The sequence below is a fragment of the Diabrotica undecimpunctata genome, chromosome 9 (assembly GCF_040954645.1).
Source record: "Diabrotica undecimpunctata isolate CICGRU chromosome 9, icDiaUnde3, whole genome shotgun sequence".
NCBI lineage: Eukaryota > Metazoa > Arthropoda > Insecta > Coleoptera > Chrysomelidae > Diabrotica > Diabrotica undecimpunctata.
This window is the reverse complement of record NC_092811.1, coordinates 9,182,314-9,205,686: the sequence shown is the minus strand read 5'-3', so window position 1 is coordinate 9,205,686 and position 23,373 is coordinate 9,182,314. Positions and strand designations below refer to the sequence as shown.

The 23,373-nt window shown below is 34.7% G+C and overlaps 2 protein-coding genes across 5 annotated transcripts in view; both read right to left on the bottom strand.

Moving 5' to 3' along the window:
- Window positions 1-7,786, bottom strand: part of LOC140450132 (sphingomyelin phosphodiesterase 1-like) — a 40,319-nt gene extending 32,533 nt beyond the window's left edge. Inside the window, exons 1-3 of one of the 3 annotated variants that reach the window (XM_072543570.1) lie at window positions 7,621-7,786; window positions 3,576-3,707; window positions 1,142-1,218 (exon numbers count right to left, since the gene is read on the bottom strand). In XM_072543570.1, coding sequence (XP_072399671.1) covers window positions 1,142-1,218; window positions 3,576-3,664 — 166 coding nt within the window. In that variant the 5' untranslated portion in view covers window positions 3,665-3,707; window positions 7,621-7,786. The remainder of the gene's footprint in view (window positions 1-1,141; window positions 1,219-3,575; window positions 3,708-7,620) is intronic. The other 2 variants (XM_072543571.1, XM_072543569.1) reach the window with 2 other exon arrangements.
- An 8,631-nt stretch (window positions 7,787-16,417) lies between these two features.
- LOC140449489 (sphingomyelin phosphodiesterase-like) overlaps window positions 16,418-23,373 on the bottom strand; it is an 81,938-nt gene continuing 74,982 nt past the window's right edge. For both annotated transcript variants that reach the window (XM_072542676.1, XM_072542677.1), the window contains 2 exons: window positions 19,821-20,011; window positions 16,418-16,608 (listed from right to left, as the gene is read on the bottom strand). In XM_072542676.1, coding sequence (XP_072398777.1) covers window positions 16,482-16,608; window positions 19,821-20,011 — 318 coding nt within the window. In that variant the 3' untranslated portion in view covers window positions 16,418-16,481. The remainder of the gene's footprint in view (window positions 16,609-19,820; window positions 20,012-23,373) is intronic.

Here is a 23,373-nt window from a genome sequence, read left to right as displayed (position 1 = left end):
ATATAACGTACAGTGTATAAATGAATGGACACAAAATAGAAAAAAAGAATGGAATAACCACATAAGCAGAATGGAGGGGACCGTGTCGTCAAAATAGCAAGAGCTAAGTCACCAATCGGCAGCAGAAGTATCGGACGATTAAGCAAAAGGTGAAGTGACAACCTTCCATAGAGGTATTAATGCGAATGAACAAGCAGAATTGCTTATAAAGAGGATGAAGAAGAAGAAGAAGAAGAAATATAGTAAATAACAAAATATCATCGTTCTTCATAAAAAAAAACAACAGTTACTATGCTTTTTACTATTTATTTTTCAGCGGTTTTATCAGAGTTTAATATGTACTATTTCTAGCATCCAACACCGATTTTAAAAGAGCTCCGAATGTCTCTGCATCTACCTCTTTATAGTGATGTAGACCCATTAGTTTGGCAAATTCTCTTTGTATTGTTTCTGAAAGTTAAGTGGCGTGTTATAGATTAAAAAAAGTCAATTAAATTAATATCTTTACATAGTTAAGGTCTAAGGTGTACTGGTTGAAATAAATGAACAAAACGTTTTTTTTTCAAACGTCACAAAAGTATTTGTTTTTTTGATGTGGTTGACAATGTAAAAATGTTGTTTTTTAAAAGAAATTAATATGTTATTTAATGCTTTCCAGCACATAAAATATCTGGAGGAATAAGCGATGCCGCGGAATCTTCGAAATCAGACATAATACTCTAATTTTTGTTCGACAATGAGCAGCAGCGTTCACTACTTAATGAGTATCGCAAAACTCGGTGATTTTTCTTATTTGTCAAAGTTACAATCAATAGAAGTAACCATAGTAACAAAAATTATTTGCGACTTTTGAAAAAAAAAATGTTCTATTCGAGTAAAAAAGACTTTTTGTGCCTCGGCTTAAACGTACAGCTTCGCCACAAAAAGTATTGTTTTGTACTAATAATAAAACAATATATTATTATAGTCTGAATCTATAATCCGAAAATTTAGATCTTTAGTCTTTTACTTCTGGATCGTTATTTCTTGGATTTATTAATCATCCAATTCAATTTCTGCCCAACTTCCACAATAATTTCATTGTATTATTCCAAAGTAAATTATTTGTCCTACTAAAAACAAAGTTTTATTTTATACTTACTTATTTCGTCATCACTAAGACCAAGAGGCACTGATCTTTCTGCTGCAAAATTCTCTTTTTTTGATACCTCAGATGTCCTGGGAAAAACAAATAAGAAATTATTAAACCCTGAGAGAAAATTTCATCAACATAATTATGTAAATTAAATCAATTAAATTGCAGTACTTCATTGATGTGACGTGTAAAAATATAGAATTATTGAAAATGAATTGAGTATGAGTAAAACCGTTGGATTAAAATATTGGAAAACACTATAATATTTCAATCAACGGTAAAACGCTTGAATTATACAAATTAAACATATTTACAGTATCGTTATTCATGACATTGAAGAGAGTGTTCTACTCTGGTTCACAATGTTAAAATACCAGACTTTCAATATTCTCAAAGTCAATAAAACACATATAAACTGGATGTTCGACATCTTTGCATCTCTGTACCATAACCTGAATACTAAATAGTGCTTCTCTTGTTCCAAGGTTATTGCGGAATCCAAACTGTGTGTCACCAAGTTGTTATTCTATTTTTTGGTACATCCTAGAGTGCAAAATTCGTAGAAATATCTTTAAAACATGACTCATCAAGCTGATGGTTCGGTAGTCACTACATCTTTTTGCATTTGCTTTTTTCGGTATCGTCACAAAAGTCGACAGCCGCCAATCCGTTGGAATATAGCCAGTTTTATAAATTCTATTAAACAGATGAAGGAGAGATATTTTACCTAAACTTTCGAAGAGCTTTATTATTTCACTCGATATTTCATCTGGTCCCGTCGCTTTCGGGTCTTTGCTAATGGTATTGCTTGTTCAATTTCGTCCATAGTTATGTCAGGTCCTGTAACTACTTCGTTATTGTCAAGCTCGGGCCTTTCATTACTAAAAAGTTCCTCAATATACTTTTTTCATCTGTCTATTTTATGCAAATTAGTGATAATCAGTTTTCCGTCTCTATCAACGATTTTTATTTTTTGTTCTGACCTGTCACTTCTATTATTTTTTTATACATATTAAATGAATCATGTTTTCCCTGTAATTCTTCAATTTCTAAATATTTGTTTTCGAAGTATGTTTGTTTTGCAGCTCTTATTTTAGTCCTTATCTCTTTATTATATACTTTATACATTTCGACGTTTTGGTTCTTAAAATTGCGTCTTTTTTCCATCAAGTTCAAAATCTTATCGTTCATCCACTGTTGCTTTTTTTGACTGTTCTCTTTTAAGTTTGGATTTGCTTATAATCGTTTTGATTTGGTTCCAAGGATCCTCGATGGATTGTTGTTGTTCATAATTCTCAAAATTGCTCTCTAAATTGTTTGGAATCATCTGGCTATTGTTTCTAATAAAATCCATATCCAGTTTATTATAGGATCGTTGTTGCTTTATCCGTGTCTCTTCCAAATTTTTACATGGTTTTTCGATGCAGCAATTCAAAATGCCTATATTACAGTATGAATAATAAGATATTATCATTGAATTTCAGACGAGCAATAGTATAAGTATATTTAATTAAATTTAATGTAGCTCTTTTGGAAAAACAATGTGTCAGAAATGTAACGTTGGACTTTGCCTTGTTTGTATGGATGTAACACAAACAGTTTTGCAATACAAATGTCTCTAAATGTTTACGTGCCCCATATTGTATCAGTAAATATCTCAAAAACCAAAACCAAAAAATAATTTGTTGTACTATTTCTGCCTTATTTATAATGATTAAATACAAAAATATATTTCAATCTTAAAAAATATATTTTCGGTCTTAATGGGTTAATTTCACCAACTATTTGAATTGATCCGTCTTACATGCATGTACCATCTCAAATTTTTGGCTTCAATTGTGTTAATTATTGCTGTTTCAATATCTATTCTTTTCCAAATCTCGTCATTTCTTATTTTGTCGTGTAGTGTTAACCTTCAACAATAACTCTAAAACCCCATTTTTATTGACAGTAGCTTCTTTTTTAAACATTCTGTCATTCATCAGACCTCAGCTTCATAAGTTGCGATGCTTTCGACTACGATCTTGTAGATTCTGATTGTTGTATATTGTCTACCAACCCGCAAATTAGTTGTTTTTGTATCACCTACTTATCTTCTTCAATTAGTTTCTTAATCTAAGTTTCACTAGAGCACTCTTTAGTAATTGTAACTCCAAGGTAATTTTACGACTCAAAAATGAAGAGGCACCGATTTCAAGCTTCGTTGAACTTCAGAGACTTTGCTGGTCCGGTAATGGGAATGTAATGGAAACGGATGCCCGGAAGATTACCGAAAAGAGTCCTAGGTAGAAATATTCCGATTTTTTAATAGAAGAAACAATCCGAAACGTCAAAATAAAATGACTTTAAACTAACACTTTGGTATTAAAGATGATAGATAATATTAAAATGTCAAAAATAGCTTTAGAACAATATTCCAAATCATAAATGTTAAACTTACTTATGAAGCACTCGATCTTCTTCCGGTTGGCTCCAAGCCGCACCCACCAAAAATGTAATGGACCACCAACCCAGGATCCACCAGTTCATCTTTCCACTGTGCTTTGTAAGGAATAAAAAGAAATAAGATGCCCTTAAAAAACAATACGTTTTACGTTTTATTTAAAGATATTATCTGCTTTAACAGTTTTTACGTTACACTGGCCTGTAAAAATGTTTTTCCGTCTTTTTGTTTTCACGCATAAAAACGTTATGATTGGTGCTTACTGTGGGAATAAATACAGAGTATATATTTTTCATGATAATCTGTATTGAATCAAAAAAGGATATTATTAGAGTAAAAAAATCGGTTGCCTGTAAAGTCGGTTTTACGGGCGAAGATTTTACGTGACAACGTCTTTTTCTCGGTAGAATATTTATTGATATGAATATTATTAAATTGCACAATAGGAACAAGGAATTGAATGAAAATAAGAATTGCACAAATTTTAACTATAGAAATATATTTTGTTTACTAAAACATTGTACATGTAAACTTAAACTTAACTAATTTCTATTTGAGTGATTTTGTTGAGGATAGGACGATGATAGGAGAAATATGAAATGAAAGGAAGTGTTTCTGCTGTAATGTGTCTTGAACGCCAAGAACGCTCGAGAAAGACAGAGACACAAGCACGCACCGATTCAACGCGCCTAATTCTCTAGTGCTGCGCGCGCAGCGGACCGATCCTGTTTGAGTGGGAGAGAGACGCAAGGCATTCGCCGGTCCGGCGGGCCTCTCTCTCGTTCGGTGACTCATCGTAACAGACGTGAGCGGGCGTTACACTTTTTCATGAATGACTCCGAGCCACAACCTAATTTAAGACGTTGTCACGTCAAAACTATGAAAAGAAGTTATAAAGTGTTGAAACTTATTAAGTTTTACAGAAAAAAATACTATTTTTTCCGGTTCAGGTCATAAATGTTTCACTAAATCTATCTCATTGTGATGATAAAATCTTTAAACAAGTACAAAAAAGTTATTTTGTACTTTTCTTTCTTTTCATTGCTTCAATTGGAGTTGGTATTGGAATTGGAGTTTTTTAAATAATTTTTAGTTATTTTTAATTTGTTGCCCTTATAACTATGAAAAATATGTCCCAGTTCACTATATTTAGTTACAAATTCCAGTGTTGGTTTGAGTAAACCACCCTTAGAAACGTGGTTTACCCAAGTAAACAATTTATCGTTAGCGTCCGGAATATATCCAAGTATTTCTTTTTTTTTTGTAATTTAAATGCAATGAAACCGCCTAAATTTTCCAATCCACCCCATTCCAGGTCTTTTATATTACTAAAATATAAAAATTATTATAATTAATAGAATTAATTAATTATTAGAATTAATAAAATCTTGATGACTGCCAATTAAATCTTCAGGGTTAATTTCTGTATCACCACTAGGAAGGTATAGCGAGAAAAAGATCTCTTCAGTGACAATTTCATAATTAATTATACTATTAGTAGTGATATTCCACTATAGTTTTTCTTTTAAACAATAGTCAGCTTCTGTAAAATGTTTTGATCATATTCTCGCGGTTTCTACATTAAATTTGTCTCGCTGAAAACACTTGAAGACCCATACTTTACGCATTTGTTTGTCTCTAGGAAACACAAAAAAACGACACTTCGAAAAAGATTTACTTTTTTTATTATAATTGTTTAAACAACCTACCACTGCACAATACATTATGGCAACCAAATAATTAGTCTTCTTTATAAAATAGCTACAGGTAGTCGAGAGGAAGTTGCGTACGATATATAAATTAGGTGATATTAACACAGTAAATTGAATGTTTTCACCACAAAATTTATATAACAATATAATATACAAAGTCTTTACTACATCAATGAATAAATAAAAATCTCATTTACTACGTTTTGAATCACACAGGATAGCAACAGATAGAGCATTTAACTTGGCATCATTAAAGTTGTCTCGGAGTTACGTCACAGGTGTGCGAGAGAGATGAAAGAACATGCGCGTTGACTTCTCTTGTTAGTTATAGTATCATGCCTTGATGTACGCGCAACAAAGAACTAATAAGAAATAGTAGAAGGATGTAAGAGAGGTGGAGTTCGCAGCGGAAGATTTTGTTTTAGTTAAAGATTAGAGAAGCATAAAGGTTTCATGGTGAAAAGCAAAGATTGTACGAATTTTAAGCAGTAAAGGATATACGGAACATCCGTTAGGAAGAAAACTTATGTGGAAAGATATTGTATTCAAATTAAAACAGTATTCAATAACCATAGTTAAGAAAGTATTACATTTGTTATCACTATGCTCGATAATTCAGTTAACAATGATACTTTTTAAAATTAACTCGTAAAATACTGTCCAGGCCACTACAAACTCAACAAGAAATTTAAGTGGGGAGTCTCAGGTACTCTCTCAAACTGACGATGATGATATAGAAGAATAAAGCATATCACATAGACGTCCAATAAGATTTTGGAAAGAACCAAAATGTTTTTGGTCCAAATGAAATATCTTTACAGATAAAATTGTCAAACGATGGTGAAGTTTAAATTGAAAAGAAAAGAGATCGTCTACTTTCATTTCAACGTCTTTTCTTTACGTAAATAGTGTAAAAGATAGTGTTTTTCAAGAGTAAATTGAAGATGTAATGTACGGACTTAATGTTAAACAGTTAAAGAGAAATAGGAACCACGAATGCATGTGGCGGAAATGAGAAAGCTTAGATTGATGATTGTAGTTACAAAAAAGGATTAAATTAACTGTGCGTAAATAAAGGGAAGTCTAAGGGTGGCTCCAATTGTTGCTAAATGAGGGAGTTGGTTTAAACATGGTAATCACTAATACAAAAAATTTCTGATTTTACGATTTCACGAGCTGCATACTAAGCCCAATTCTATTTAACATCTATGGTGAATGGATAATGCGGAAAGCTACTGAGGACTGGAACGGTGGCATCACCATTGGCGGGAAGAAGATTTGCAACTTGAGATATGCAGATGATACTACTATCCTCGCTAGTTCTGAAGCTGAATTGATTCACCTGCTACAACGGATAGAAGACGTAAGCTTAATGATGGGCCTTAAAATAAACAGAGATAAAACGAGAATCATGATAATTGACAGAGCTAACAACAATCAAAATCATCTGGTCATGATAAACAATATCGCTGTTGTAGATAAATTTGTGTACCTGGGCTCATTAATAACCAACAAAGGAGGCTGTACTGAAGAAATAAAGCGGCGGTCAGCAATCGCAAAAAGCGCTATGGCAAAATTAACAAAAATTTGGACAAGCCATGAAATAACTACTGATACAAAAATGAGACTAGTAAGAAGTCTAGTTTTTCCAGTTTTTACTTATGCATCGGAATGCTGGACCCTTACTGAGAAAGACAAAAAGAACATAGATGTATTTGAGATGTACTGCTGGAGACGAATGCTGAGAATACCATGGGTGGCCCGAAGAACAAATGAATTCATACTGGACCAGCTAAACATAAAGAAAAGACTAAGAACACAAATATCAGAACAAATAATAAGCTATTTTGGACATGTCCTTCGAAGAAATGGTCTTGAAAAACTTACCATCCAGGGAAAAGTAGAAGGCAAAAGAAATAGAGGTAGATCTCCCACACGATACACGGACCATATTGTTGCTACCATTGGCGCTCCATTGTCAGAATGTGCTAGAATGGCAGAAGATAGAAAAACGTGGAGGAACATTGGGAAATTTAGCTAATAGCTTCATGATATCACGATACCTGCATCAGGTTAACGACTAAGAAGAAGAAGAAGAAGAATAGTAAAAAAGGACGAACAAAGAACATTGGGTGAGACGCTTAGGATATATCGGACAGGGGAGTTATATTATTATGATCTTATGAACCAAGCAACTATCATTGTTTTAGTTCCAATCTTGGGCCTCCAAGGAGAAATCTAATTGGATATGCCGGTCCGCATATGGATAAAGGCAAAAACAATAATAAAGATATATAATACTGACCGGCGAAAGAAAATTCGATACTTACTTTAGTAGGACTGGCCAACTCTTAAAATTAAAATTTTGAGATTAGGAAAGAACACTTGAAATTTATCACACTCACACGACTGGTATAATAAATATATATGTGATGTTTGAATACTTAATTACATTTCAATATTTTATAGACTTTATAATACAACCGTATCAGTGCTTATTAATTATTGACTGATACAAACAATGGTTTGCATATTTTATTGTTTTTAGATTAATATTGTAACAAGAAATTCAAATTTTGTACAGTTGTCATGGCACCAGTGTTTGCAAATCAAACATTGAACCCAGTCATCTTTTCTGGATGTTTTGCTGTAATCTTCACCACAACCAATGCACTCATTTTCATTAAATTCATTTTTTAATTTCATTAAATTAAATTCTTCGTCTTCGCTGTCATCTAAAACTGGCACATCTGCATTCATATCATCATCAGACGAATCTAACTCATACTTTTTATATTGACGCCCTTTGTTTTGCTGCTTTGGAACTGTCTTCTTTTTTGATTCTTGTTTCTTTATCTTCTTTTCTTGAATTTTGTCTGCAGAATTAAGAATTTTCGCCACTCTTCTTGCTCGGCCCCTTACATTCTTTTTTGCAGCATCAATTTTGGGTACAGGCGATAAAGTGTCCAATACTTTTCCAGGTGTTACACTTGAGTCTTCAACATTAGACGTACCAGCTGCAGTTTCTTCATCAACGACTAGAGTAATGCCTGCAAGTGAAGGACCTGGTTCATTTAAAATATTTAGTATCTATTTCTGTATTACTTTGTTCTTCTAGTATAGCTGAGGAGCTCTCATTTGTGGACAAAAAAGCGTGCTTTACAATTCCTGTGGCAACAAATCCAGATGTTCCATTTTTCACCGTTGCTGAGATTTTCCACGCATTTCCTAACAACTCACCAAACTGGTAACGTGTAATTTTTCTTGTTGGGTTATTTCTGATATAGTTTTGACATCTCGAGTAAAAATTAGCCTTTAAAGATTTGAAAAAAGCTCGGTCCAACGGATGCAGAAAATGCGTGGTATGACTGGGTAAGCACATTATAATTTCATTGTTTTCAGCGCATTCTAATTTTCCTTTAAAAATAGAATACGGAGGTAAAAATACGCCCTCAGCATTGCAGCAGCTTATCACAGAAATCGTTTCTCCTTTCTCTCCTGATGTTATAACAGGGACATTCTTGGATCCTTTAGACGCGAGTACATGTCCAGGCCTGTTATTTAACTGCAAACCTGTCTCGTCTACGTTGAAAATATGCCCCGGCTTATTTATTAGTTGACTATTGGTTAAAATACTTAGCAGCAGATCGAAGTACTGTTTAACTACCTCGTGGTTTAATCCTTTTGCCCTGTCCAAAGAAACTCCTTCACCTTTTCGCACTGATATGTCTGGATGGCGCCGTAAAAAAGACTGAAACCAGTCAAAACCAGCTTTATTGTTGTTTCTATTGAATTTGTGGCTTATATTAAATTTTTCTGCTAACGCAAACGCCACAGTTCGTACATGGTCACAAGTGGGTGCAAAACCATACTTTTGCAATTTCTTAATATGCAGCACTAATTTTGTAGTGCTTCTTCTCTCCATTTACCTCTTTCAACAGTAGATTTCTGCTTATAATATGAAGGCATATTGTAACCTGTAACAATATAGAAATTAACTAATAATACTTATTATTAAAAAAATTGTTGAATAATACAAACCCAATACTTATTATTAGCCCATCTATACCGATACACTGTGGCCCGTCTATCCCAAAGGTTCGGTAGAGACGGGCCACGCCATCGAACACACAGTTTAAATTTTATAAGGGTATTTTAGGTTGGGTTCAGTTGTTTAATCTCAATATAACAGTTGAATACATAAATTATAAAAAAAACTTACCTTTTGTCAAAACTTACACAACTTGAAAATTCACCAAGGAAAAATTTCACCAACAATGACCACGTTCACAGGGTCTGTCGTTGACTAAATGTTATAAATCAACGTTGTCGCACTGCACAATAAACAGAGGATCTTCAATATGACGAATGGCCCGTCTATACCGATGGCCCATCTCTCCCGGACTTACCCTATTATCCTTAGGTCTAGATTTAATATAAATATATATCTATGTCCACGAAGACATAAGTCGCGTAATTCCCCGGCAATATATGGCGTATTGTTAGAGTACGATATATCGGAACACACCAGCGAACCCTTACCAACTCGCACTGAGGCAGCGTGGTAAGGTACGTCTCACAACCCCTTACATGAACGAGACATTTAAATCATGACCCTCATTCTCCGTAGGCCCAAATGGCCCCGAAATGGGGAGCTTTCGGTATCAAGCCAGGAGGGCAGAGGGTGCTAAGAATCTGCGTTGTCTAAACCGCTACCCAAATAAAACAATAACGTTATATGTAGCGACAAATAATTGTCGCTCGCTATCAAATCATAGCAGACTTGTAAAACTAGACAAAGAAACATAAAATGGGACGTCATAGGAATCAGCGAAGTAAGACGTCAAAATGAGGACCTCAATCGTATACAAGATATTCACAAAGATCATAAACAACAAATTAACAAGCGGATTTAGTACCATAGATCATATTCATATACTTGAGAACTAATGAGTAGAGCTGAAGAATATGAAATACCACTAGCATTAACCTTCATAGATTTTGAGAAGTCTTTCGATTCTATATATCCCAAGGCAGTAATAGAAGCTTTGACCAAACATATACAGACAAGCAAAAACTAAGGTAAACATTTATGTAAACACTCCGGAATTTCCCACCACCAGAGGCGTCCGACAAGGAGACGCAATATCACCAAAGCTCTTCACTGCAACTTTAGAAATTATATTTAGCAAAATGAATTGACAGAACAAATAAATATCCATTGAATACCTCAGCCATCTAAGATTTACAGACGACATCGTTCTGATTGCTAATAATTCTGCAGAATTACAAGAATTTATAAGCGACCTAAACGCAGTTAGCAATGAAGTTGTCCTAAAAATTAACTTGATAAAAACAAAAACCAAGTACAACCAGCTAGTGGATGTCCAAGATGTAATAATAACAACACTGCACTTGAGTCAGTAGACGAGTATGTATACCTTGGACAAATAATACATAAATCTGGCTCCGTAACTCCAGAAATTAATATAAGAATGAAACTAGCTTGGACATCTTTTGGTAGAAATGCAGTTATATTCAAATCAAAGATGTCAATCCACCTGAAGAAAAAAACATTTGATCACTGTATACTAAACGGCTGCGAAACTTGGACACTAAATGGATACTAAGAGATAATATCGAAACTCAAAGTCACTAAAGGTCAATGGAGAAATCTATAGAATTAAATCTATAAAATGGCAGTGGGCGGGACATTTAGCGAAAAGAACTGACAATAGGCGGTCCAATAGAATTACACTGTGGTATCCAAGAGGCGTCAAGAGACCAAGAAGCCGTCCAAATTTAAGAGGGGACTATGACATGAGAAAACAAGTTGGTACAACATGACACGGCAAAGCGAATTTTCGACAATTGCAATGACATGACGTGCATGACACGGCATAGCAAGATACCACGGTGCGAGTTGAATTCAATCCTAAGCCTCGGTAAAATATCAGTTCAATTTTCAACAATGTCTTCAGGATTTGTTGTTTCATTAAATGAAAATCAGTAAATAAAATGATAAAAAGAATCCAATAAAATAGAATTGCCAATATGAGGCCATTTAAGTACACTAACACATTACACACAAGTATTCATAATCCAAATAAAAATTTTTTTTACCTCTGTTATTAATTTTTGATATGGCTATACATCACTAACAAAAACAACTTTTCTAATTAAAAAAACACAGCTATAAGGATTCGAAATATCTAAGAAAAACAAACTACAAACTTCTATGTATAATAACTACCAAAGTAAATATCTGTTAAATATCTGTAACGAAATTAATAAAAACAAAATTATATACAACAGAATGAAAATTCCTATTACCGGAACTAACATTACATTAAAAAATATAACCAAACAATATCCACAAATATTTTAATTAATATACAAAATCATAAAACAGCTGTTTCTATTTTCATTTTTTACCTAGTTTATACATTTTAAAGACAGGTTCGTTATCGACTAATCGCAAAAAGCAGTAATTTTAGACGTCCTTCAACCTTCGAAATATTCTTTGAACCAAACACAGTGAATCAAATACTTGGATTTCATTAGTTGACAATAAAACATATAGAAAGCACTATAGACGATATCACAAAGTAATTGGTCAAGTCAATAACCAATTACCTCCTGTAAATTGACTCATTTAAATGAAATAGGTGGATCATTTAATGAACTGTCGCTGACGCCTATATGTATAAATCGGTTCAGTGGGAACTAAAAAGTTTAAAGTTGTGTGATTATGAATTAGGTTTTATGTGTTTTTTGGTATTTTTATGAAAGAAGGGAATGCAATCAGTACTATGTACTATTTGAACTGAAAGAGGAAAATGCTTACAAAAAATTTGATTTTCGTACCTGATTATTAGTTGTGTGAGATTTAGAGGAAACAATTATGGCTACTCCTACTAAAACAGCCATAGGCGTTTCTGATGAGAGTTTAGTAACTCGAAACACGTGAAGAACAACGGTAGCTTTTGAACTGAAAGGAAGCCTTTTCTTCAAGTAAAGAGTGAAATATAGTATTTAGCACCGTCCAATAGCTTCTAATAAGCTTTGGATTTGCGCTTCACCTAATTCGCTATCGAAGAGAGGTCTCTTGACTTCTTGTTGCTTCGTATAGAGGTCACTGCTAGCTTACTCAGACGTGTTATTTTATTATAACAGCCAGGGACGCAGAGTGTCGTCTCGTCGGAAATAAAGGGGTTTTAGCACCTTCTGTTGATGATAAAAATGGACTTCTATTGATGATAAAAAAAAAACTCGAATATCTGGGGCATATAATGAGAGGAAGCAGATACAGGATAATGCAGTTGATACCTAACGGAAAGATCGACGGAAAAGGAGGAATTGGTAGGAAGAAATACTCATGGCTCCAAAACCTTCGTCAATGGACTGCTTATCAGCAGATGAATTATTACATGTCTTGCAAGATCGAGAACGATATCGCCAAATCGTCATGGAAGCTACCCACCCACGCCTAAAACTTGGGCACGGTACTCAAAGAAGAAGAAGCACCTTCTGGTCCTCGTCGCTCTGCAGAGGGTTTCGACCATCGTAGACAAAGAATCCTCTACCCAAGTCTATTTTCGGGTATGGTCTTGTGAAAATATTGGATTGGTGTCTTGTCTTGACAACGATAAGATATTTCTTACATGACAAAAGTTTCTTACAGGCTTACTTCTTTCAAGTAGGAGCAACAAGTGAAGTAGGGCTGAAGATGAATGAAGAGAAGCCGAAATATATGTGTATAAATAGAACGACACGAAGAGACAGAATAGGACAAAATGTGACGGTCAACACCTTCAATTTCGAATGATTAGATCGTTTTAAGTATCTGGGGGCCGTAATCACAGCTGACAACGACGTTACTAAAGAAATAAAAGACATAATCCAATCTGCAAACCGCTGTCTATTCGCACTGGATAAGCTCATAAAATCGCAAAATCTTACAAGAAGTTCAAAGATCAAAATCTATAAATCCATCGTCAGACCTGTAATAACATACGGATGCTAAAACGTGGACCATGACCAAAGCAAACGAAGAAAAGCTCAGACGCTTTAAACGAAAAATACTTAGAAACATTTTCGAACCTCACCATGACATCACCACAAACCAATATAAGATCAGAACCAATATCGAATTAAAGGCACTCTACAATGACGCCGATATTGTCGAAGAAATTAAATGACAGCGAGTAAGATGGGCAAGCCACGTGCACAGGGAGGAGATTCCCACAGGCAAAAGACCACTCGGACGTCCAAGAATGCGATGGAGAGATAACATTCAAGCAGATCTCCGGAAAATGAACATTCCATTTGACCCTAGGTTGATGGAAGACCGAAAAAATTGGAAAAAAAGTTGTACAGTCAGCAAGACCCATATAGGGCTGTAGCGCTACGTGGTGATGAAAAGTTTCTTACAAGTCGAAATAAAAACACCAAATTGTAGTAGACTAAATCTCAGCCTCAGAGTATAGAAATATAGCTGGTGCAGAGCCCGTGAGGGAGTGATCTAGCTCAGTAATTCCCAACCTGGGGGCGATCACCCCCCGGGGGGCGATTTAAGATATTCAGGGGGGCGATAGAGCGAAGGGGGCGACAGAGAAAAGGGAGCGATAAGGGGAGCGTTTAGCATCCGGAAAACGAGAAATGGGTAAATGAGAAAAATAATAAAAGAGAAAAAAAATACAATACTTTCGATCGGATATCCATAAGATAATAAAAAGTAGATATATGTATACCAATGCAGGTAATAATAACACAAACATCTCGTCTAGTCACAGAGAGCTATGAATCATAATACAATTTAATTCTATACATTATCGTTATAATTATACATTATAACGAATTCTGCATTTTCCTTTGATCGAGCTTTCGTATTGTGCGATCATCCGCACAAAAGAGAAAGAGAGAAAAGTGGAATAAGAATGACGAGAAGTAGGTACCGCTCCTGCCGATCTGACTCGAACAAAAAGCGAACGGCCGAGGTTGTCGTCGCTTCAAATGCGGAGTCTTTCGTTCCCGAGTTTTGTATTGTGGTATATAAAGTTGTTTTGTTTCAACTGACAGTCATTGTGTTCAGTGAGTCAAAAAGTGCCAAGCCGCACACAATTGGAGAAGAACTCATCCTCCCAGCTGTCAAAGAGATAGTTGATACTATGTTGGGACCCAGTTAGGCCGGCCAAGTAACAGATACAGTTCCTCTCAGCAATAATACTGTCTCCAGAAGGATTGATGAAATGGGAGCGAATGTCGAAGATGTTCTCTGCAACAAATTGAAAAGCAGAGAGTTTACTGTGCAACTTGACGAGAGTACCCTGAGTGACAGCACAGCTTTGCTGCTGTCATATGTCCGATTCATTGACGACAATGGAGAAATGGCCAAGGAAATGCTGTTTGTTAGAAGTCTGATTACTGATACAAAAGGATCTTCCATATTTGAGGTCGTTAAGAGATTTTTTGAGGAAAAAGAGATTCCCTTATTAAATATGATCGCCTGTGCTACTGACGGTGCAGCAGCAATGACAGGATGCCATCGGGGATTTATTGCACATCTGAAACAAGCAGTACCTGGAATTTTGTGTGTTTACTGCGTCATTCACAGAGAGCATTTGGCTGCCAAGAATTGGAGTGGAGGTTGCACGATTCTCTTCCACTTGTCATAGATGCGGTAAATAAAATAAATAACCAAAGAATGATCGAATATTTCGTACACTTTGTGAAGAAAATGATGAGATATTTAATACATTGCTACTACATATGGAAGTCCGTTGGCTTTCTAAAGGCAATTGCTTAAGGCGGTTCTTCAGCCTCATGGATACTGTTATTGAATTTCTAAATACTACTGACCCCACACTGAGTACAGAACTACAAGAAAAGCGAAATGACATCGCTTACTTATCAGATCTTTTTCAAAAATAAAATGAAATGAACCTGCAACTACAGGGTAAGAACATAAATATGGCCAAAGCGAAGGGAGTAGTCGGAGCATTCATTGACAAACTATATGAGAGAAAATATGCAGAGAAGAGATCTGACCAAATTCCCCAACTTGAAATCTTCTTGTGTTGATTCTGAGGAACTTCAAACATACTGCCTTCACCTTTAAACGCTTGAAGAAGATCTGCAGTCCCGATTCCAAGATTTGACTAGTCTGAAAGTGCCAACTTGGTTTATCAATCCTTTCAGCGTGGAAGTTTCAACGGTATGTCCTTCTCTTCAAGAAAACTTGATTGATTTGAGACATGATGTTGAAATTGAAAGTTTGTTTCGGAAGTGTGGTACGAAAGATTTTGGCCGCGGATAAAAGAAGTGTATCCAATCTTGTGGAATGCAATCAAATTATTATTATTGGCATTCCCCACAACATATCTAGTGGAGAAAGGTTTTAGTTCTATGTGTATATTGAAAAACAGACAAAGAAATAGGCTCGACATAATAGAAAGAGGGGATTTGAGGTTGTTATTAACCAACATTGAGCCAGACACAAAGAAATTATGTGAGGGACACCAGGCCCAAGGAAGCCATTAACAATTCTTTTACACACATATAACCATTTATCATTTTACGAAATGTAAAAATAAATACATATGGATACTTACCTTTTGTATAGATTCATTAATTGTTTCAATTTAATTGGGTGGAGGAGGGAGCGATTGTAGTATTCATAACTGGTGAAACCTGTTTAAGGGGGCGATCATGGGAAAAGGTTGGGAACCACTGATCTAGCTGAACTGAAAATCGCTTTTTTTTAATTGCGCCTATCAAACGATATTTAGGGATTGGCCAATGGGAAGGATTTGAAGGTGGGCGACGATTCGTCCACAGACTATTGCACTTGTTGACAAGAGAGGGAAAATCGGGCCCCGGTAAAAAGTGAAGGAAGGGCCCCGGCACAAAGTAAAGAACAAAAAAACTATTATCAATATATTATTGATAAAATTATCAATAATAAATAATAATTCATATTTTTAATAGAGAAGCTAGATTTTTGATTAGTAGTATTTCTTTTACTTCAAATTTTAGTTGATCTTTAGAAAATAACTGCTGGCAATTTTCTTTCCAATTTTCTACTGGTTAAACTTTGTGTATACTTTGCCACTAAAAAAATAATAGTTCAATTGCTTAATAATAAATTTTATTTTTATAATTTTTACATAAAAATAAATTAAAAAATCCATTAGTTAAGGCATTGTTGTTTTTGAGGATGTAGAGAATGTGTAGTAACAACTTTGCAACGAATGTCATCAAGGCAATTTTTATCACAGCCATCTTTAAGAGATGCATCACCACGCCTGACGTAGTATCTGAAAATACAAAAGATTAAAACATTTAACAATCTTTTAACTTCAAAAATTTTTATAGATATTCAATAAGTAAAGTCAACTTTATGTATGGAGTGACCATGCTGTATCAACTAGTTAGAATAAAGAAGATAACTTGTAAAAAGTATCAGCGAACTCTTGTATTTCTTCTTCTTCAAGTGCTCTCTCCGCTACGGAGTTTAGCAAACATCATTGCTATTCGTATCTTTGAAGCTGTTGCTCTAAATAATTCGTTAGATGTGCACTGTAACCAGTCTCTTAAATTGCTCAGCCAAGATATACATACGTCGTCTCCCCACGATTCATTTGCCCTGAATCTTTCCTTGGATAATTAATTGGAGCAATCGGTACTTTTTCCCTCTCATCACATGACCAAGATATTCCAACTTTCTTCGCTTGATGGTGATTAACAGCTGCCGTTCTTTGTTCATTCTTCGAAAAACTACACTATTTGTTATTTTGTCTGTCCAAGGTATTTTCAAAATTCATCTGTATATCCACATTTCGAAGGCCTCTAGTTTATCGGTATTGCTCTTGTTTAAAGTCCAAGTCTCTACTCCGTACAGCAGTATCGAGAAGATGTAGCATCTAACCAATCTCATTTTCAGATTTATGTTAATGTCATGACTTCCCAGAATGTCCTTCATATTAACAAAAGCAGCTCGAGTCTTTCCAATTCTAGTTTTTATTTCTTCTGTGATGTCATTGTTGTTATTAACTTCTTCTTCAAGTGCCATCTTTGTTCCGAAGGTTGGCGATCATCAGGGCTATACGTATTTTCGAAACTGCTGACCGAAACAATTCGTTGCTGCTACAGCTATACCATTCCCGTAGATTCTTTAGCCAGGAGTTTCGTCTTCTTCCTATGGATCTTTTTCCTGCTATTTTCCCTTGCATGATTATTCGAAGCAGTTCATATCTTTCGCCTCTTGTAATGTGTCCCAAGTATTGCAGTTCTCGTTTTTTGATCGTAAATATGACTTCCTTTTCTTTATTCATTCTTCTCAAGACCTCGACATTTGTGACTCTCTCGGTCCATGATATTCTCAGGATTCTGCGATACATCCACAGTTCAAATGCCTCTAATTTTTTGGTATCAATCTTTTTCAACGTCCATGACTCCATTCCGTAGAACAGCACAGAAAGTACGTAACATCTCATCAGGCGAAGTTTCATTTCAAGGCTCAAATCTCTTCCGCAGAACACTCTCTTCATTTTAGTGAATATGGATCTGGCTTTTTCTATTCTTATTTTGATTTCTGCTGAGCTATCGTTGTCTTCATTTATAAAAGTGCCTAAATATTTGTATTTGCTAACTCGATCGATAATTTCATTGTGTAAATATAAATTTTGGACATTTTGTGTTGATTTCGATATTACCATAAATTTAGTTTTCTTTATGTTCAAAGATAGTCCATATTCTTCGCTGCAGTCTGTTATCTTATTCACCAATGTCTGTAGCTCTTTAAGTGTTTCTGCGATCAGAACGGTGTCGTCGGCAAATCTCAGATTGTTTAATCTAACACCATTTATTTTAATACCTACGGATTGCTCAGAGAGTGTTCTATTCATTACGTCTTCGGAATAGAGATTAAACAGGGTTGGTGACAGTATACACCCTTGTCTCACACCTCGCTTTATTTCAATTTCTTCAGTGGTATTATTCTCTACTCTCACTACTGCTTTCTGATTGTAGTACATATTTGCTATTAATCGGATGTCTCGTTTATCTAAATTCTTTTCTGTCAGGAGTCTGATTAGGTGATCATGCCGCACTTTATCAAAGGCCTTGTTGTAATCTATGAAATACATGAATACATCTTGATTTATGTCAAGACATCTTTGAGACATAACGTTCAGTGCAAACAACGCCTCTCTTGTTCCAAGTCCATTTCGGAATCCAAACTGGGTATTATTGATGTCCATTTCCAGTTTTCTGTGTACTCTAGAGTGTGTAATTTTCAGAAATATTTTCAGTACATGGCTCATCAGACTGATTGTACGGTAATTACTGCATTGTTTGGCATTTATCTTTTTTGGTATAGTAACAAAGGTGGATAAAAGCCATTCTTGTGGTATTTTTCCTGATGTATAAATGCTATTGAAAAGTTTAACTAAAATGTGAATCGAGTCCTTTTCTATTAGTTTAAGGATTTCCGTTGGTATTTCATTGGTATTGGTTGTGATTAACGCTTGATCCCAAATATTTATATTTGTGCACCCGTTCGATTTCGTTATTGTGAATGTACAGGTTTGCATTCAATCTTTGATTTTTTGAAATAATGATGAATTTCGTCTTCTTGACGTTCATTGTTAACCCTTTCTCTTCACTAGCTGTGACTACCTTGTTTAAAATGGCTTGCAGGTCTTCTACTGTCTCCGCCAATAAAATCGTGTAGGCGAATATTTTTTCATGACTTACTGAAAAATCTTATATTTATAAGAACATTTACATTGTTTTCATTTAAGACTGGTGTTTTAATTCTGATTCAAGACGAAATATACATTTGATGAAGCCACAAATTTCATCTATATAGGGATATAAATTGATGAAAAATGTCAAAATATGGATAAATTAAAAAGCTTCCATAGAGAAAGGAAAAAACGCAAGCCTAAGAATGATACTAAAGTCAAAATATGTATCTTAAATGACAAAAATAAGAACAGTTGCCAGAGCAGAACCAGAGAAACATAGTTTTTCAAAAAATCGACAAAATCATATTAGATAGGCATGAGAAAAAAAATATTAAGAGGAATATGCAAGGGCTATTACAAGAACACAAATATTGCGACGTTTGGAGCACGTTCAAAGGATATATAGGGATATAATGCCAAAAATGGTATTGAGCATATGACCAATAGGGACAAGGACGAAAGGAAGCTCACGGAATAGATGATATGACAGTATGCTAAAAGATTTAAAAGGTATTGAAAATCTTGACTGGAAAGGACTGGAGGTAAATGAACGAAAATAGTAAACGCATACGATGAAACCAAACAATACAGAAAACAAAAATTATTTTTATTATGAAATTGTGAATTGCAATGTAATGCAAATTATATTTATGTAATATAATGTTTAATTTTGTAAAGTATAATCCTGTAAAAGATATTCTCTATGCCCTAGGCCTAGGAGGCCTCTTGAGCCAATAAACACAATCTGATTCACATATAACTGTAAAAAATAAACTTACTGAAAATACAAATTCGCTAGATCTGTATCGTTAAAGAGCTTGTCTGCCAAAACATCAAAACTTTTCGGTGATAGATCTGGTAGATTGTAGGCTTTTTTCATAGAATATAACTTTTGCCACGCAGGACTTGTATCTGGGTGAAGATTAGCTTCGGTTAAATTGAAATAATATGTATCAATGTCAAGGATGTCCTAAAAATTAAAAAAATATTTTATTTAAATTATGTTTCCTAAAAAATCATATACTAAGGTGAATACAGATTGGATACCCCACCAGGTTAGTTACGCTAATTGGTGGTTTTTATTTTTGTTACAATTACTAAAGATATATGATAGATTATAGATTACGCTATAACCAACAGAGATATACATTCATCAAAAACAATCGGCATAAGATGCCCCAACTCAGCAGATGTAGGTAGCGACCATAGCCTAATATTATTGAAAATAAGAATCATCATAAAATACTTTAAAACTAAGAGAACACAAACAAAAATCAGAGTCAAAAGAATCGACGGAATACACAGAAAAAGAATATCAGAGAAGATTCCTGAGAATGAAATATTAGAAAACGATATACCATCAAGAAAAGTTGGGAAAAACTCAAATATAACGTAATTAACGCAGCAACAGAATGTATTTATAACTATAATGAGGCAAGTGCAAGAGAAATCATTAGAATACAACAAACTGGCATATCTATGTTTCTCGGACATTAAAAAGGTATTTGATCAGGTCAAATTAAAGGACGTTATTCCACTTATTATATACAAGAGAAATGCCTTTAGGAATAATCAAAACGATCGAAAATATCTACCAAAAAAACACAATAAAAGTAAAAGGAGAAGAAGAACTAACTAACCCTATTGAAGTTGGCAATGGGACAAGACAGGGAGATTCCCTGAGTCCTCTATTGTTTAACCTGATTATCGATGAAATAATAAAAAAAGTAGGAACTAAAAACGAATACCAAATTACACAGAGAATACAAAAAGAATGTTAGAAACAGCGCAGATGAAAACACTTAGAAAAATTGATGAAAAGATACTATGGGACAGAGCTAGAAGTACAAATATACGACGTAGATACAAGGTGGAAAACGTCGAGGACTGGGTAAGAAATAGAAGAGTAGAATGGAACGATCATATAAGCCGAATGACATTAAATAGAGTAGTAAAGACGGCAAAAGACGGTTCCCCGATAGGAAGGAGATCAGTAGGAATATCACAGAATATTAGAATCGGGAATATCAGATATCGAGCACAGTTCTTTATTAAATCTTGCCAAAGTACTTCGCCCTAAAAGCATCTTTAAGGGCATTTTGCCAAAAAGTAGTAGGCTATCCAGCACATCCAAGAATGTCATAAATATTCACATACAATTATATAAATAACAGAAACCAGACAAAAGAACAACCAGTTTAAAATAATTATTCTAGATTCTACATTATCGCCAATGTAGTTTTTAGAATCACCATATCAACTTGAACAATCCTTGGAGAAATTCACTACAAAATAAGTTTACCAGAAGATACAATCAGACTTGAACCCTAAAAAGTCTCCTGGATACGACCTAATTACCGCCAAGATCCTCAAAGAAGTCGCCAAAAAAGGAATTATGTGCTTGATACAGGTATTCAATGTAATCCTAAGAACGGTTTATTACTCTATTTTATGGAAAGTGGCACAAATTATTTTATTTCCTAAACCAGGTGAACCTACAGCAGACATTAAATCATATATTAATCTATACATTTTTACATTTATAGATCACCTGATTCTTCCACAGAACTATTTTTTCAGAACCTGTTAAATTTGTTGCCCAATAAATGCAGAAAGATTCTATACGGTGACTTGAATATTAATTACGCTGTTGCTTGTGCTACCCAATTATCCTTGGTTAATATAATTCAAATCGTATGGTTTCACAATACACGTTAATTCTTCTACAAGAAATACTAAAACAACATCTACCTGATGTACGTTCTACAATTATTAATGCAAGACTCTCTGACCATGAAGCAGTATATGCCAAGTTTAACACTCTTAACAAACAATCCTCGAAAACCCAATGTTTAGGTAGGATTTTTTCCGCTCAGAACTTTCGTAAATTCCAAAATTCTTAGTGGCACTTTCCTTCTATGGACGTAAACTATAATTTCAGCGATTTTTCGGATAAGCTTGTCTGTATTTTCAATAAGGCATTTCCTTTAATTACAATTAGGTCAAAACATCACAAACCCTGGACTACCAAAGGTATCCGCATATCAGCCAAGAATATACGTTCACTACTGTACATCAAGAAATTTACTACCAATGTCTTTGTCACTGAATATATCACTAAGTACAGAGGAACCTATCTAAAACTTATCAAAATAGCTAAAAAATGTACTATGAGAATTGTCTGGGAAGCTCTAAAAATGTTGCAAGGGAAACTTGGTCCATAATAAACGATCTTTGAAATAAAACTAACTATCTCCCCAATTCAAAAAAGGTCTCGATATCTAAACTGATCCAAACAATCAGTAGTATCAAAAGAAAATCTGCCTGTAGTACTGATAGACTATCCATCAAAATTTTCTTAAATCTCTCAAATAATGCGTTGGAAGTCCTGGTCTCACTAATTAACGATTTCTTTGAAAGAGGTATATTTCCAGAGCGCAGAAAGACAGCCATTATTATTCCTCTTCATAAGGGCGGTGAGAAATGTCTGCAACTATAGACCTATTGCCTTACTATCGGTCCTATCCAAAATAATTAAGAGACTTATAAAAGCCCGACTTATGTCCTTTCTCGTTAAAAACAACATTTTATCAATAAGTCAGTTCTGCTTTTTATTTAATAAATGTAACAGCGATGCTATGTGTTCTGTACTACATAAGGTTTATCAACCACTAAACAATGATCTTTATACTTCTTCTTCTCATTGCGCCGTCTCCTTTCGAAGGTTGGCGATCCAAATGGCAATTGTAGTTTTGGAAACTGCTGCGCGAAAGATCTCTGCGGATGAGCGGTCGAACCATCTCCTCAGGTCTTTCAGCCACGAGTTCTGGCGTCTTCCTACTGATCTTTTGCCCTGTACTTTTCCTTCCAGTATAACTTGAAGTAATTCATATCTTTCGCCTCTCAGCACATGACCCAAGTATTGCATTTTCCTCTCTTTGACTATTCTTAGTCATTCTTTTTGTTTACACATGCGACGAAGTACCTCAACATTAGTAACTCTTTGTACCCATGGAATCCTCAACATTCGTCTGTATATATACATCTCAAAGGCATCTATTCTTTTTTCTACTTCAGAGTCCATTGTCCAACTTTCACAGCCATACAATAAGACAGAAAAAACGTAACATCTGATCATTCGGATTCTAAGCTGTAGACTAAGGTCTGATCTTGTAAAAAATGTTTTAATCCTCATGAATGTTTTCCTTGCTTGTTCGATTCTTGACAGGATTTCTTTTTTTTGGATTACACTGACTATTTATATTTGTTCCCAAATATTTTATGGAATTTACCTGTTCTATTATTTGACCCTTGGCATACACCTGTACGTTT